The sequence below is a fragment of the Phoca vitulina genome, unplaced genomic scaffold (genome assembly GCF_004348235.1).
Source record: "Phoca vitulina isolate PV1807 unplaced genomic scaffold, GSC_HSeal_1.0 scaffold15, whole genome shotgun sequence".
In the NCBI taxonomy this organism is placed as follows: domain Eukaryota; kingdom Metazoa; phylum Chordata; class Mammalia; order Carnivora; family Phocidae; genus Phoca; species Phoca vitulina.
The window spans coordinates 33,134,971-33,152,229 of record NW_022589718.1 but is presented as its reverse complement, the minus strand read 5'-3'; the positions used below and the strand labels follow the sequence as shown (position 1 = coordinate 33,152,229).

The window sequence follows — 17,259 nt, the reverse complement described above, 5'->3', positions numbered from 1 at the left end:
CCCCAAGTACTTAGAACCTCAAGGAGTTTCTAAGTGAACTTGTTTCTCAGGTCTTGCACCTCTTCCCACCTTATGCCCCATGCACATACATACCACTCTTACAATGGAGCTAGACAGACTCCACTTTTGAATTCTACAGATAATAATAATAAGGACAGCTAACTAACCCTTCTACGCTGCTTACTGTATGCCATGTACTGTTTTAAGCACTTTACATGTAATAACTCACTAGATACTATGCTGTTGATATTGATTTGCCTCAGGCCTCAGTCAGTGTTAGAGCCAAGATTCAAGGTTACATAAACTGGCTGCAAAGTTTGCACTTAGCTACTGTCTTAGTTCAGACTGCTACAACAAAATGTCCCAGACTGGGTGGCTTATAAACAACAGAAATTTGTTTCTCACAGTTCTGGAGGCTGAGAAGGCTAAGATCAAGATGCTGGAAGATTTGGTGTCTGATGAGAGCTGGCTTCCTGGGTCATCACTGGCCATCTTCTTGCTCTGCTCACTTGTGGAAGGAGCTAGCTAGTTTATGAGAGCACTAATCCCATTCATGAGGGCTCAGCCCTCAGGATCTAATCACCTCCCAAAGGCCCCACTTCCAAATACCATTATATTGGGGATTAGGTTTCAATATAGGAATTTGGAGGGCAACACAAGCATCCAGTCTCTGGGTCAGCTATCACGCTATCCCACCTCCGTAATCTGTGGCTAAGTCAGCAAAAGAGCAACACTTCCCATTTTCCTCTTCTTTCTGGATCTGGGGGCTTCACAGTGAATCAGGAATCCCAGGGGTTTTATAATTTTTTACCGTATCTTATGATAAGAGCTCCCTCCCCCAACCCAAATGTAGTAGCCCCCCAATATCAGCCTTAGACTGAAATGTCTTAAATGCCCACCATCCTTAGCGCCCAGTTTTCCCTCTGTCAAGAAGGATAGCAGTCAGTTACCTACTTGCCTTGGACCCATCCCAAAGCATGAGGTTTTTTTTTTTTTTTTAAAGATTTTATTTATTCATCTGAGAGAGAGAGAATGAGAGACAGAGAGCATGAGAGGGAGGAGGGTCAGAGGGAGAAGCAGACTCCCTGCTGAGCAGGGAGCCCGATGCGGGACTCGATCCCGGGACTCCAGGATCATGACCTGAGCCGAAGGCAGTCGCTTAACCAACTGAGCCACCCAGGCGCCCCCAAAGCATGAGGTTTAACTCAGATTTATATTCACAAAGGTGACCAACTCCATGCTAAAAGTCATCATCTAATCTAAATAAAATGTGATTTGTTTTTTTTTTTTTTAGGTGAGGGTAAAATGTAGCAAAACAGAAATTGAAATTAAATTTAAGTGAAGTCTAAAAAATCTTTCAACTGACTATATGTCTTAGTTGCTTTTCATATAAAACAAACTTCCATTTCCTTGTAACTGCCCCAAGAAGTTTCCTTTATATATCCATAGATACATGTACCATAAACTAGGATAAAGTTCAAATTCTGAAATATGTGGTGCCGATCAGGTTTATTTCCAGGAGGAATCTGTAATCCTCAGGGGTATTCATAGAGCTCCAGAAATTTAGGTAAAAATGGATAGCTGCATAATTTCGAGAGAATGTTCATAACATTTACTGGTAAAAGTTTCCTTCTTCTTGGTTCTCGTTGCATATTATCCATGGTATTCATATTTAAAATCCTTTTTTTCTAGCTTTCCATCTGTTGGATACAGGTATTATCTAGTTTTATAAAAACATTTAATTAAAAAACTATGTTTTATTTTAGTTTTAGAATATTAACTCTATATTAAGATCATTACCTGTTCTTGCTTCATTGTTTTACAGAATGCTAGTTCATTTATAGAATTTATAACATATGAAACCTAACTACAAAGTAATAAGAACTGTTCCTGTAGCCTAGATACAAAATCACTCCGGATTTTATACTTAAAACTTGTGTAATAAACAAACTGTGACTTTCTACAGTACAAAATGATAGTTAATAGCTAAGCAAGTGAAAAATGCCTGTTCTGGTAGCAAAATTTAAGATTTTAGATTATTTGGTAGGTTTGTATCATTACAAATATATACATTTTCCCCAATTGGTGAACTGAATTTTCAATAAATAGTAAATTACACTAAAGAGTGAATAAAATTAGCTAGCATTGCTATAAATTTCAGTGTATCAGGATATAATTCTACAGTGAGAAAGTCAGGTTTTTGTATTTGAATAGAATTTTAGCACAGCTATTTTATGCACTATAAAAGCAAGTGGTAATTTCTATATTCTCATGGACATAATTGAACACTGCTATTAAATGTTGGTATCAGAAAATACAGTTATTTGGGCGCCTGGGTGGCTCAGTCGTTAAGCGTCTGCCTTCGGCTCAGGTCATGATCCCGGGGTCCTGGGATCGAGTCCCACATCGGGCTCCCTGCTCCACGGGAAGCCTGCTTCTCCCTCTCCCACTCCCCCTGCTTGTGTTCCCTCTCTCACTGTCTCTCTCTGTCAAATAAATAAATAAAATCTTAAAAAAAAAAAAAGAAAGAAAAGAAAATACAGTTATTTAAACCTTTTAGTAAGAACAGATGAATTACCCTAATCTGAAACTTGTAAAAACACTCAAAGATTTACCTGCTCTGTGATGATAGAATATTTGACACACACAAGTTGTCTCTATTCCTGTTCTGTGCCCATGATATTCTTGATTAAATATCTCTTAATATTTTTAAAATAATTATTCACATAAATGACCAACGTACATTTTACTGAAGGCTTTACAAAGAAGGTGAGGGAGGATTTTACTCTCAGAAGTCTTCCCTTCAGAAATTCACATTTGAAATAATTGTCTATTCTCAAGTTATGCTGAATGTGTCATATATCAGTTTCTTGAAAATAGAATAACTTCTCAAACCATTCAAAATTAGTGTCTTCTCAGTTATGATGTATGCAACCAAAAACTCTTTACCTAGTGATTTTTAAAAAGTGGTATGCAAAATATTTTTAATGTAAAGCTGTTGAGTCCATACAACACCTTAAAATACCTTATTTTTTAAGTGATTTATTCCATTTATTGAATCTTTAAAAAGTAAATCAGAAAATTGCATTTCTATCTTTGATTTCCACCTAAAGTTTAGGAGAGATGCAGAATATCCAAAATTCTAAACTTAAAACATCTAAGTATTCTGTTGGTTTTAAGGAGCTGGCTAATCCAGCCGCGGCTGGCTAGCATAACTAAAGCTGATGAGAATTAGTTTTCACAAAGTTTGCTTTATAGTTCACTCCAAAGAATATATCTAATACTACTTAGTTTGGTTAGAGAATTATTCTGTAATAACAAAATTAATTGCAAATATATAAAGATTCATTTTGATTTTTAAAAAATTATAGAAATTTCATAATCCATTTATCCTTCATGCTCTTCAGTTTCTGTCATCTACATTTAGAAGACTTTCATAATTAGGTAGGAAATTAGTACTGTTTACATAAGTAGAAAATCGAGGGAGGTGGTAGAGTTTTCTTCCTTTGAAATAGTTCTAAATGTTATTTTTAGATTTTTTTCCTTAAATGAAGTTTCCCCTTTTGTTATGTACATAGGAACCTGGCAGCTGATCTTCTCCTGATGACTCCTGATAATGAACTGCAGTTAGTTAAACTCTGTGCTTTCTACCCAGGGTGTACTGAAGAGATAAATGATCTTCATGAGAAGGTACGCAAAGGATATTACATACTCCAGTTTGGAATGCAGTGCTGTGATTTAACTTATTTTAGGTTTGGGCACATAGAGATTCAGGCAGAGAGACAAACATATCCCTTTCCAACCCTTTTATAAATATAACAGAAATGGTAACAATACATGACATTTGTGAGCTTCTACTGTATGCTTGGAATAGTTCTAGATTTTCACATAGATTTGCGTTTTACTCAACTCTCATGAAACCCTGAAAAGCAGGGGCTATTGTTCATATTTTACAAAGAAAGTGAGCTCAGAGAAGGTAAGGAACTGCCCTCAGTTAAAGGTGGAGGGTGAATTTCAGCTTCAGCATGTCTGCCTCCACGTCCCAAGCCCTTCCCACTCTGCCACGCTGCATTGTAAGGAACATGTATGCTAACTTTTTAAAAATAGGCAACTTAGGATCCTTAAAAGAGTTAATGAAGTATAATGAAATTCACATGCATTACTCTAAAGCGCCTTAAAAAATTATTCCTTTGTAGAATATAGGAATTTACGTACCAAGATCATATATAAAAACAACCAAAATATTCAATAATCGGAAGATTGTTTATGTAAATTGCAGTACATTTCTGTATTTCAGTGCTTTTAATCCATTAAAAAGATCATGAAGCTCTGTTTTTATTGACATTGGTAGATGGCTGTAAAACAGTCATATAAAAAAGCAGAATACGAAATATGCACATGCCATGTGATTTTCATTTTGAAAATAACTGTACGTATTTGTTATTTATAGCATATTTAAGGAGATATGTAAAGTTCTTGTTAAGAAAAATATAAGATATAATAAAACATTTTATCTTTAACTCCAAAAAACAATGTTTTGTTTCACTTACATGAACCTTGATTTGTCCCCAGGGGCTGAGTGGGGATGGGGATATCCATCAGTGGATACTTACTAAGTATTATGATAGTGCAAATAGACAAGGAGTGTGTGTGTGTGAGTGTGAGCATGTGTGAGAGCGTGTGTGAGAGCGTGAGTGTATGAGCGTGTGTGTGTGTGAGCGTGTGTGTGTGTGTGTTGTGAGCATGTGTGTGTGTGTGAGCGTGTATGTGTGTGTGAGTGAGCGTATGTGTGAGCATGTGTGTGACCATGTGTGTGTGTGTTGTGAGCATGTGTGTGTGTGAGAGTGTGTGTGAGTGTGAGCGTGTTTGTGTGAGTGTATGTGTGAGTGTGTGTGTGACCATGTGTGTGTGAGCATGTGTGTGTGTGAGCGTGTATGTGTGAGCGTGTGTGTGAGCGTTTGAGTGTGTGTTGTAAGCATGTGTGTGTGAGCGTGTATGTGTGACCATGTGTGTGTGAGTGTGAGTGTGAGTGTGTTGTGAGCGTATGTGAGTGTGTGAGAGTGGGTGAGTGTGTGAGCGGGTATGTGTGTGTGTGAGCGTGTGTGTGAGCGTATGTGAGTGTGTTGTGAGCATATGTGTGTGAGTGTGTGTGTGTGTGAGCGGGTATGTGTGTGAGTGTATGTGTGAGCGTGTGTGTGACCATGTGTGTGTGAGCATATGTGTGTGTGTGTTGTGAGCATGTGTGTGAGTGTGTGAGAGTGGGTGTGAGTGTGTGAGCGGGTATGTGTGAGTGAGCGTATGTGTGAGTGTGTGTGTGTGAGTGACTGTGATACCAGGGGAAATACTTGTGAAAGGATAAGTGTGCACAGTGACCAGGGGGTTGTGAGATTTTGGGTGATCTAACTTCTTTTTACACTTTGTATTCTGTGAATTATTTTTTAAATGAGCCACACTTGCTTTTACAAACATGACAAATAAAAGCAATTTCCATGTTGAGATTCAAATAGGGAAGGAAGTAGGAAGTGTACATTTGCCGCATAGTGCCCCTTTTTTAAGTTCTATTTATTGATATGAGAAAGAGTGGGAGCAGAGGGAGAAGAGGGCGGGGGGGGCGGAGAGAGGGCGAAGCCGGCTCCCCGCTGAGTGCAGGGCCCTGTGCCAGGCTCAGTCCCAGGACCCTGAGACCAGGACCTGAGCCGAAGTCCGCCACGTAACCCACTGTGCCACCCAGGCGCCCTGCCTAATGCTTTAAGTGTAACCCACATACCTCCTGAGGTGAGAACAGCAGGCGCTAATATTGGGGCTTAGAGAGGCAAAATATCTGTGTTTACACCCTGGTAATGACATGGGTAAGATGGCGTTTACATAGTCTTTTCATCACATGTTCTAAAAGGATGTCATCAGACTTTCTGGTCAGACTTCATTAATAACTCTTTAGACACTCTAGTCAGTGTGTGTAAAGGTGTTACTAGCTCTGGACAACTTCACAAGCAATGCTAAAAATTATGTTTTCAAATATTATATTAATTTATATAACTTTTGGAATTTTAAGGTAAGACAGAAATGACAGGAATGATCATCTTACTCTTACATTTTATTTGAGAATAAAATTTCAACAGAAACCATTTTTTTATTTCCTTTACTCTTTGAGCATATATCAAAGTGAAGAAGCTTTATTTTATCTAGCCAGGCAGAGTACCTAGCACATAGTAGTTGCTCAGTAAATAACTGGCATTTAGTAAATGAAGATGGGGAAGCAATGTGAAATGTTATATGTATGAAAGCTCCTTTAATTTAGTTTGTTGTAATTTTTTAAGAGAGAGATTGAGGAATCTAAAATGTTCAGTTTACCAAATTTTTATTTATTTTTTATGTTTTTATTTAACTTCCGGGTAGTTAACATCCAGTGTTATATTGGTCTCAGGTGTACAATATAGGGATTCATCACTTCCATACATCACCCGGTGCTCCTCCCAACAAGAGCGCTCCTTAGTCCCCATCACCTACTTCTCCCACCCCCCACCCACTTTAAATCACAGAAGTTATGAAACTCTTGAATAAATGCATTAATAAATAGGTCGAATAAACCATCTTAGTGACTTGAGGGGACATAAAGGGAAAGTACGAAGGGAAGAGAGTGATGAATCTCAAAGGCGAGCAGACAGACGGCCTTCGGAGATTGAACTGCGGCATGTGGGGTCACAACACAGAATCCTCTCTGCACTGGGAGCACCTTCTCCACGGTTGCCAAAGACCAGCGAGCCGAAGCGTTCAACTATTTATAGGTGTTGCTTAGAAACAAACCAGCAAACTTTCAACACTTCCACTTCAAACATCATGAACACATCAGATTTGGATATAAACGATACCTTAATTCATGCCTACATTATGGAAGCAGAAGAACTTACCTTAGGGAGGAGCAGACTCTCTGTTTGAACAGGAAAAAAAAATATTTGGAAAAAATAGGGAGTATTGCTTTGTATTTTACAGTGACGAAATCTCATAGGCTCAAAATCTCCATTTTGTGGTATTTCAGAATGTCAGAGCTAAAAACTTTGAGGGCTTGTACGTGTTTTGCCTTCCTGCTTGAAATGACGTGGCTTTGTCTCAAAGGCCAAATGAAATGAAACTCGAGTGTAGAGGCCGTGGAAGAGTGTATCGTTGATGTTTTCTACATTTAATGTAGTTTCTGGCATCAGTCCGTATATCTTGAAATAACAAATCTCAGCAGTTTTTTTCTGAATTACATGTGTGGATACTAATTCCGATATCACAGTCAGGACAATTTCGTTGTACCTCTTTTATTAGGTATTTATGTGATGAAAAACTTTTAACTCATTAGGTAATACCCTATTTATTGTTATTAGATCCTAAGGGTATTTTCATAAATGTATGCTTTTAATACAAATTATTTCATTTATATCTATTTTGAGCGATTGAATAAGAAAAACATACTAGACATATTGGAAATGTTTAGTACTTATACTGCTGCTTTTATCCCTGTAAATTTTAGTAACGTCATCAAAACCAATTACTTTTCAGTGCAAGCTCCCCACGGTAGAGGAATGTACGCAGTTAGCGGAGACAGCCCAGGCAGATGGTAATATATTTGAAACTGTGAAGTATTATTTATTAAGTCAGGAACCTGAAAAAGCCCTTCCTATTGGTATTGATTACATCAAAGGTAAGTTTTTATTTGGTAGTATAATCTAAAATCTCATTTATTTGATCCTTTCATTAATACTGATAAGCAACCTTAAAATCAAGCACTGGCCATCCTAATTTTTTTTTTATTATGTTAGTCAACATACAGTACATCATTAGTTTTTGATGTAGTGTTCCACGATTCATTGTTTGCATATAACACCCAGTGCTCCGTTCAGTGCGTGCCCTCCTTAATACCCATCACTGGACTAAATATAAAAAATAAAGAGATTGGTGATTGTACTGTATGGTATGGGAACTTGAGAGAGGGTAAATACAAAAATACTTGTGACCTAGAAAATAAGGAGGTAGTTGGGATTTACCAGAAGAGAATTACATAAGTTAAAAATTGGATGAACATGTTTTAATACTTAGAGAGAATCTCTTATTTTGTTTTATTTTGCCAGAATACATCACTAGTTCAGATTGGACACTGGATACCATTTATCCTGTTCTTGACCTGTTGAGTTATATTCGTACTGAAAAATTAGTCTTGCATACATGTACTAAGTGAGTACTCTTTCTTCAAAATATATAACTGAACCTATGTAATGTTTTAAAATGGTTATTTTGTTTTTAGTGTTCAGATCATGAAATAAGATCATCTTGGACAGATAGATGCCCTTGTAGAAAAATTACATTTTTATTTGCTATTGATTTATTTATTTTAGAAGGAGAGAGTGGAGGGGGGAGAGGAAGAGGAAGAGAGAGAATCTCAAGCAGACTGTGGGCTGAGCTCAGAGCCCAACTTGGGGTTCAATCTCATGACCCTGAGATCATGACTTGAGCCGAAACCAAGAGTTGGACACTTAACCTACTGAGCTACCTAGGTGCCCCTTTATTTGCTATTCTTAAGAAAACATACAGAGGTCAATTTGAAACAGAAATAGTCTTAGTGTCCTGTTTACTAATACCCAGAGTGCGTATGTTTATATATGTGTTTGTACACACACGCACGTGTGCACGCATGCACACACACTCACACACAAACACACACTCTCTCCCCTACCTGGCTCAAATAGGGCTAATTCAAAGCTTTGGGGTAGTCTTAGTCCTCAAGAAGCTAGTGGTCATATCTATTAAATAGCCACTGTGTGCAAAAAAGCAGATGAGGCTGGGGAAAAAAGTGAAGGTGCTAGAAAGTGAAAAATAAACACCATCCCTGCATTCAAGTATAATTTAAGGACACTGTTGGCCATAGAATGAAAAGTCCCCAGACACAGTGTGTAGTTTGTAACGGAGGCTTTGCGCTATTTTTGCTTTAATGGTGTGTGTGGAAAAGATGATGCCACAGCCTTGGGCATCTTTGCCCAACTTTGACAAGTTTCCCTAGCAGGACGTGGAGTGGGTATGCTCTGTCCTTTCCTAGAGTCTGTACAATATGCCAGGAATTCCTAGATTGGGCCTAATGAGTTACTTAGAGAAAAATTTACATGAAGAAACAGTCAAGGAATAGAGAAAAACAAGAAGGCAAGAGTTGAACGTTATTTGTGGTATAGCATAAATGTGTGAATAAGAGTTAACTTATGAATAAAACATCTTCAATTTGGAAAATTTTCTAAACATATTTTGCTATAAATGTCAGTCATCAAAATATAGAGATACAAGTACAGTAACTACATGTGTGAGTAATGTTCTAGACCTCAAGTTATGGAATTAAAAAAATAAATATATTCTCTTTTAGAGCTCGAAATGAATTGCTCATATTATGTGGTTATATTGGTGCATTATTGGCTATCAGAAGACAGTACCAAAGCATTGTTCCAGCACTTTATGAGTATACAAGGTAAAACCGATTTCCCTTCTGTTATGAAATTTGAGAAATTCCCTTCACTAAGATAGTCTCTAAGTGTATCCTAGAAGGCACCAAATACATATTGTATGCATCCATTAATTCATTCAGCCTGTACTTTATAATAAAGCAGTGATAAACTATATGAATTAGAAGTGAATTAGGATGTAAATAATATCCTAATTCTAGCTTAAACACATGGGGTTTCTTGGTCTTATGTCAAGACACCTGGTCGGCATTCCAGGGCTGTTAGAGCTGTTCACAGAGTCCATCCAGGACCTGAATTCTTCCCTTCTTTTGACACTGACCTCCTTGGCTTCCTTCCACTTGCTTGAGGAACCCAGGGTGACAGGGTCTGCATTCTAAGCAGGAAGCAGAGAAGGGTGACAGGATAGGGACCCCAGAGCATGAGGCATCTGACTCAGGAAGGAGAGGTCCCCTTGCGTTATATGCCCGCATCCCTTCAGCCAGAACTGTGGAACCCTGTTTTTAGAAGAAGCAGAGAAACTGTGTATTTTAGCTTTCCGATCTCTAGGGTAGGAAAAGGCAAAGAGGATTTGTGAACAGCGGGTAACTCACTACTTTAGAGTCATGCCTGACAGTCCTCCCAAAGCCCTCTATTTTCTGTCAGCTTGCTAATAACTTCAGCCATTGTGCTTAAAACTAGTTACAGTCAGAAAGAATCCACAGCACCTTTGCAAAACATCATTTCCAAGTTGACTAGTTTGCTACACAGCAGAGTAGCTGACTCCTAAAAATGCTGAGTCTGTGGGTAAAAGCAGTTTTTCTGAGTGCCCTTCACACGGGGCGGACTTTCTGAGAGAAAGCTTCCTCCCCCCTCCTTTCTCTTTCCTGTCTCGGCGACTGGGCTGCCACCTGGACAGGCTGAGGGACAGTGTGGAGTGGTACTACCGGGAAACTGAAGGGAAAATCAGTTTCTGTGCAGGCAGCAGACCCAAACTCGAAGGCAACGTTTAACAATATTAAAATATGGGAGCAATAGCATGTACCACATGGGATGAAAATATTATTTAATGAAATATGTTCCATTTATATATGACTTGGGTAATGAAAGGAGAGAGAAAATGGTCCCTTGGAATAATATCAGAACTAAAAGGAGGCTTTTACATGTAAGGCGGGAGAGACTTGGGAGAATGTATCTAAACATGCTAGTTTAGAAGGAGAAATTAAGAAGGCCCTAATTGGAAGGAACTTCTTACTTGCCTGATTATGGCGTCTGTTGTCTTGTGCTCATGCTGCTGCCCTCGCCCCTCATGCTGAGCCCCCAGGGCTTTTCTCTTTGGCCCTCTTCTTCCTCCCTTCCTCTGCTTCCCAGCTTGCTCTCCCGGTCTCCCTCCACCCCTCTTTCCCCTCAGTTCTCTGCCCTTAGAAACCTCCCCATTTCTGGAGCTCCACCCGTCACCTCCGTGGTGGTTTTTATATTCACGCATTGTTTCTGTGGCTCACAGACTCTGGCCTCAACTTCGTGTGCTCAACGTGAAACTCCTCTTCCTCCTCAAATCTGCTGCTTCTCCTGTGTTCTCTCTTTCTTTTGATGGTGTCATTGTGTTTCTCTTGCCCAGAAGTACATGATTAGGTCCTGATTAATTGTTTTCTCTGACCGCCATAGTTAGGGTCTGCATTAACTCCCTCCTGCCATAGCGCTGCATCTGCTCACCTGATCTCTGCATCTCTGTTCTTCTCCCGCTGCATCCCCTTCCTGCTGTGGCATCCGCCTCCCCAGAAGCACCCCCCCTTCCTCGGTACCCTCCGGACTCCCCACTGTCCATCACAGAGCTTCCAGATCCTTAGTCTTACGTTAAAGGTGTGCAAAAATAGGGTTCTGACCATGTGTCCCATTGTAGCCTTCTCAGTTCCCCACTCCGGCCAAACTGAATTACTTGTGATCCCGTACATATGGAAGCTGTCCCTGATAGTCTGTCAGCGTCCCCTCCACCTATTTACCTTGGATTTCCTCCTCACTTTTCATCACTGCTTTATATATAGTAGATCATCTTTAACTACTGGACAGATAAAGTCCTATCAAGTGCACATTTGTAGACAGGGAAGCCAGGGTGCTTAAGGAATTCATTTTGGAGCTAGCCACGTTGTCAATCAAAATTTTAAGTTCAGTAATTTGGGGTAAAAGAAAATGATAAGCCACTAGCCGATTTCAGTTAATATTACTACAGTGTTAAACCTATGTGTGCGTGTGTGTGTGTGTAGGGGGAGATTTATACCTTTTTCCTCACCAAGTGTTATCATGGCCCAGCAGATGACAACTAGCAGGAGTCATAAAATGTACGTTACAGAACGGCTTACTTAACCCTTACTTCATCTCTAAGGTCTTACGTTCTGTTTCTATCTCCCAAACAGCTTTTACTTTTAAATTTCAGCTAACTAGTTCCTTGGAAAACACAATGAGTTTGTAACTTACTATAGAAACTAGGACTGGTAATTCTTTATCTAAAGCTTCCTAATTAATACTAATTATATCTCTTTTCCAGTTTTCTCTACACAGATGTGATGGATCACTGATGTCACTGTTTTACTGCCTTTTCTCACACATCTCTGTCTTTAAAGAATTGAAGTCAGCATTTCCGTTCCTTTGCACTAGTTGACATTCTTCTCTTGCTGTTCTCCCACTTAATCCCTTATTCCTCTAATACTCATTTCTAATTCAGCCGTGCGTTGTACCATACAGTAGTCATGTGGGGCTATTATACACCGTTGCTTGGCTTGTCTGTCCATTCGCCACCATTCGCTTGTTCCTCCATTTGTTTACCTATTTACTAGTTTTCCATTTTATTTTTTTAAGTTTTTATTTAAATTCCAGTTAACATTCAGTGTAATATTAGTGTCAGGTGTACAGTGTAATGATTCAGCACTTCCATACAACACCCTGTGCTCATCACAAGTGCACTCCTTTATCCCCCCCCATCTCCTATTTCACCCATTGCCCCCAACGCCTCCCTTGCAGTTCATTCATTGGTCTGCTCACTCAGACCGTCATCCAGCTGATATTTACTGAACATCTTTGACTTCAGGGAACTTAAAGGCCAGATATACAAGTAAGTGTGCACGCGTGTGCACACACACACATTCATATATACACATATATTTTTGAACTGTAGTTGTTGAATCTGAAATTGCAGTTATTTAAAGCTCATTTGCTTTTTTGATATCGTAGTCTTGGACGTCAGATGTTAATTTCTTTTTCACATGTTTTAGTCAGCTGTTAAAACATCGGGTGGTGTCCGTGCCTTTAAAAATTGAGCACCTTTCCAAGGAGTTGGATGCGTGGAGAGCTTGCACACAATCCGTCAGCCGGTGAGTGAAGATGATGTGAAAATTGGAGTGTGGAAGTATTACTTAATATTATAGGCAAACTTGTTGAAAATGTGGATTGGCTCACTATTAATCTTAGCCAAATAATGCATCTTGGTTTGCTTAGCATAGATTCAGTAATAATTTACAATCCTGTTCTTTTCTGCCTTTTTAAAGTCATTCATTTTACTATAAATTAAGTCTAAGTTGCCATCATCTCTAAATGGGGACTAAATAATCCTCAGGGACTGAGGATTTCTTTTTTTTTTTTTAAAGATTTTATTTATTTGACAGAGACACAGCAAGAGAGGGAACACAAGCAGGGGGAGTGGGAGAGGGAGAAGCGGGCTTCCCGCTGAGCAGGGAGCCCGATGTGGGGCTCGATCCCAGGACCCTGGGATCATGACCTGAGCCGAAGGCAGACACTTAACGACTGAGCCACCCAGGCACCCCAGGGACTGAGGATTTCTGATTTAAACCTTAGTAATTCTTTGGTTCTACAAAAATGAAAATGTAATATCTGTTGAAAATATAGATCATCGGAAGAGTCTGCATATACTCCCCCTTCTGATTCACAAAAGATGGTTTATGCAACTTTACTAAAGAGACTACAGCAAGAACCGCTCGGAGGAATTGTTGGACCAGATTACGTGACCGGATCAAACCTGCCCAGTCATTCTGATATCCACATCTCTTGTCTTACGGGATTAAAAATCCAGGTATAGCCTAATGTAAGGCATGAATTGTTCATTTCCATTGTTTCCCTTGTTTCATTATTTTTAAAAATGTGGTCTTAAAGTAAGCATAATCTGAATAAAAGTAGGTACCTATAAAGAGGACTCTTGCCTAGTGAGAACATATTGCCCTTAATGCTCTGTAGTTGGTATAAATGGTCTCTCTGTCCTTAAAATAAATTCAGAGAGATGGTCATGGTATTATTATCATGAAAGCAATTCATGTAATAGGTATACTTAGTAACAAATGCTAAAAATACATGTAGATCATATCCTTAGGGAAATTAAATAGGGGAGGACAAAGCAACAGTCAACACAGTTATAAATTATCATATCGCAATAGATTAAAATTAACTTTGTAGTCGCCATTTGTATTTTATAAACACAAAGAAATTAACTGGCATATGTATATTGTTGATATACATGTTCTTACATTGACTTTCTGAATTTTTCAGCAATTACAAATTATTGGGATCGATCATGAGGGAGGGCTAATCCCTAAGGAAGGTCCCTAGTGTACAGTCAAAAGTAATGATGGGGAATAATACCTCCCAGTGCCCCACTTCTGGGGAAAGTGGAGACGTCTTCATGGTCTCAGAGCTAGGCCAGGTGGAGGTGTCCACACGGAGAAACCAAGCTGAGTCCACATAGACTGCAGATTGAAGCTCCAGTCCGGACTGAAAGAACACCACTTCCCAGAAAAATGTTCACATTTTACACAGTGGATTCTTCTATTTCTGATGGAATGTGACTAATTACATCTCTAATACTGATATGCCAGGCCAATGGGGACAGTTGTTTTGGGGATAACCACTTGAAGTAAATTAAATAGCTTGCTGCTTACGTAAACCCTCACCATAGCTTGACTTGAGACTATCAACTAATTACGTCTTCAGAATATGCTAATATAGCCCAAAAAACAGATAGGACACTTAGTTGTGTGCATGCTTTTTTATCCACTTATGTTCAAAGATAAAGAATCAAAGCAGTAAATTCAATAACTTATAATTAAGAGCAAAAAACATCATGCAATTTTTAAGAATATATCTTCAGTGCTACTCGCTGCCCTCCCTGTGCCCTAGTCCTTCCTTCGTATTCCTAGCGCGCCCCTTCCTGTTTCTCTTCCTTCGTATTCCTAGCGCCCCTTCCTGTTTCTCCTCCTTCGTATTCCTGCTGCACCTTCCTGTTTCTCTTCCTTCGTATTCCTGCTGCACCTTCCTGTTTCTCTTCCTTCGTATTCCTAGCGCCCCTTCCTGTTTCTCTTCCTTCGTATTCCTAGCGCCCCTTCCTGTTTCTCCTCCTTCGTATTCCTGCTGCACCTTCCTGTTTCTCTTCCCCTCTTCAGGTTCTTTTTCTCCGTTCCATCTGCAGTAGCCAAAGGACCTGGCACATACGCTGCCTCACCTCTCTGCACCCAAACCTGCGATAGGAAAGGACCTACTAATTATCAGCTAGGACTAATGTAAATGGGGCGCTTCCCTCTCAGGATCTTTTCTCTCAACAGAAAATTAATGTTCTGGTTTTAACTGTGAAATATCAAGTATCTTTGAGTAGGAAGCAGTCCACTTCATATGATGGGTTTACCACTGTCTAGACATGATTTAGTAACAACAAGCTGTATCATTTGAAATTGTGATTAAAAATCTGATAACTTTAGAAAATAATTAAGATTAGTTCTTAGTTCATTTTGTTTTTGAAATCATGCTTTTCTTTCCTTTTTCTTTCTGAGAGTTTGGGAGAAATAGATGAAAAGGTCTTTTTTTGCATTTGGTTCTTCAGAACCACCCTTGACATGCAAAGTACCTGAGTAACTGAATCATAAATATGCTAGTACATCATATGATTGACATGATTTTAAATTATGTATACACATACACAGTAATATACTTTTCATCTTCTTGAGAGCAGTTTCAGAGCTTCTGGCTTAAATGATTTCCCCAGCTGTATTGATGTCGGCTATATGAGTAAAATAGTAAAGTGTATTTAAATCTAGGCTGGGCATATATATGTCTTTATAAAATGTTAATTTAGTATTAATTAGCAGATTAGCAATACCTTTGTCATTGATAGCACTACTATATTCAAAGAATTCAGATTATAAAACCAAATTCTATTTTGAAAGACATGGGGGCATAATGTTAAGATATTTAAAATTTTTTGTATATTTGGAGCGGTTAAAAAATCTGATTTTTCTCATATTATAAAATTTTCTATTAGCATTGTCTGAATACTGCTAGTGGTTTTGTTTTTGTTTTTGTTTTTGTTTAATTAAAGGGAGTCTGTTTCTGGAAGTTTAAAGCATGTTGCAAATTTATAATCCCATCTTCTCTTTCCTCAACTCTGTGTACAGGGCCCTGTATTTTTCCTTGAAGATGGGAAATCCACTATCTCATTGAATGACGCTTTGATGTGGGCAAAGGTGAACCCATTCTCACCTTTAGGGACTGGAATACGACTCAACCCATTTTGACAGAAAGTTTTTCTCCTTGTTTAATTGTTTTTTTAAAGACCTTTTGTGGGTTAGTATTACCTTAGCCTTTGTTGTCCAAGAGCCAAAGGTTGAAGGGAGCGGGGGAGGTGGGGAATAGGGGTTGACTTTATAAATTATCTTCAAAAAATAAAATATTTATACAATTTCAAGGAAAAATAGATGTGTCCTTTATAAAAGAGAATAGTCATATTTGGGAGAAAGATAATATTTAAATTATAAAAGACTGAAAAATCTAAAAGAGCATATATAAGTTTCACAAAGGTACCAGAGTTTCATAAAAGGTACCAAAATATTATATTATTGAAACATTGAAACATATAAAATAATGCAACACCTACAATAGTGCTTGACATAGAGTAAGTACTTAATGAATATTGGAATGACTGAGTGTCTTGAGATATCAAAATATAAGGTATGTGTGACTGATCTTCAAGTTATCAAACACCCATACTGTCCTCTATAAAATATATAGTACACCAATAGTTTCAGTTCATATTTAATGAAAGTTTCCAGTTATGAGTTTGATGTGTATCAATAAATGGATACACAGTCAAAATACTTCTGAGTTTTATTTTTTTAAAAGAAAGCATTACCAAGTTTTTTAACTGAAATTAAAATGTCCAATTATAAAGGAATAGGTTTTATAAGCATAACAAAAATTGAGGAGTAAAAAACACAAATGCAGTTAAATCTGTATGAGAATTTACATTTGATGATAATTGACTATTTTAAAAGATATTTGGTATATATGGATATTAGTTTTGATTAATGCATTTAATATTTACAGTAATTTCTAATAGATTTATGTTAACTCTGTAACATAATTTATTTGATAAAATTAGCTTCAAATAAATTTCTGTAAGTACATATTAGTTGAAATTTGGGGTATATTATAAATTCAAGTTTTTTATATATTAATTAAAAGAGTAAAACTATTTAAAAAAAAAAAAAAGCCTGAGGCATGACTGCAAGTATTTCAGTTGTACTAGAATTCTGACTTTGAGGTCTATGAAATTAATGCATTACTGGGAAGAACAGTACTTTGATACTCAAGCTCTTCTACAGAATTTATAATATAGATGTTTTTGTCTAAAGAGTGAGTTCATATAATTAGAATAATGGTGGTTTTTATTATCTTTAAACTTGTTACATTTAAAATAATTTAGGGGCGCTTGGGTGGCTCAGTCGTTAAGCGTCTGCCTTCGGCTCAG

At 38.1% G+C, this 17,259-nt stretch overlaps 1 protein-coding gene across 9 annotated transcripts in view; it reads left to right on the top strand.

Annotated features, from left to right (window-relative positions):
• Positions 1 to 17,259, top strand: part of WDR17 (WD repeat domain 17) — a 104,684-nt gene that overhangs the window by 65,283 nt on the left and 22,142 nt on the right. For 4 of the 9 annotated variants that reach the window (XM_032413702.1, XM_032413697.1, XM_032413704.1 and 1 more), the window contains 7 exons: positions 1,693 to 1,713; positions 3,579 to 3,690; positions 7,543 to 7,684; positions 8,112 to 8,214; positions 9,389 to 9,490; positions 12,728 to 12,826; positions 13,359 to 13,542. In XM_032413702.1, coding sequence (XP_032269593.1) covers positions 1,693 to 1,713; positions 3,579 to 3,690; positions 7,543 to 7,684; positions 8,112 to 8,214; positions 9,389 to 9,490; positions 12,728 to 12,826; positions 13,359 to 13,542 — 763 coding nt within the window. Of the gene's footprint in view, positions 1 to 1,692; positions 1,714 to 3,578; positions 3,691 to 7,542; positions 7,685 to 8,111; positions 8,215 to 9,388; positions 9,491 to 12,727; positions 12,827 to 13,358; positions 13,543 to 14,902; positions 15,233 to 15,907; positions 17,184 to 17,259 lie in introns of those variants that run through there. The other 5 variants (XM_032413700.1, XM_032413699.1, XM_032413703.1 and 2 more) reach the window with 5 other exon arrangements.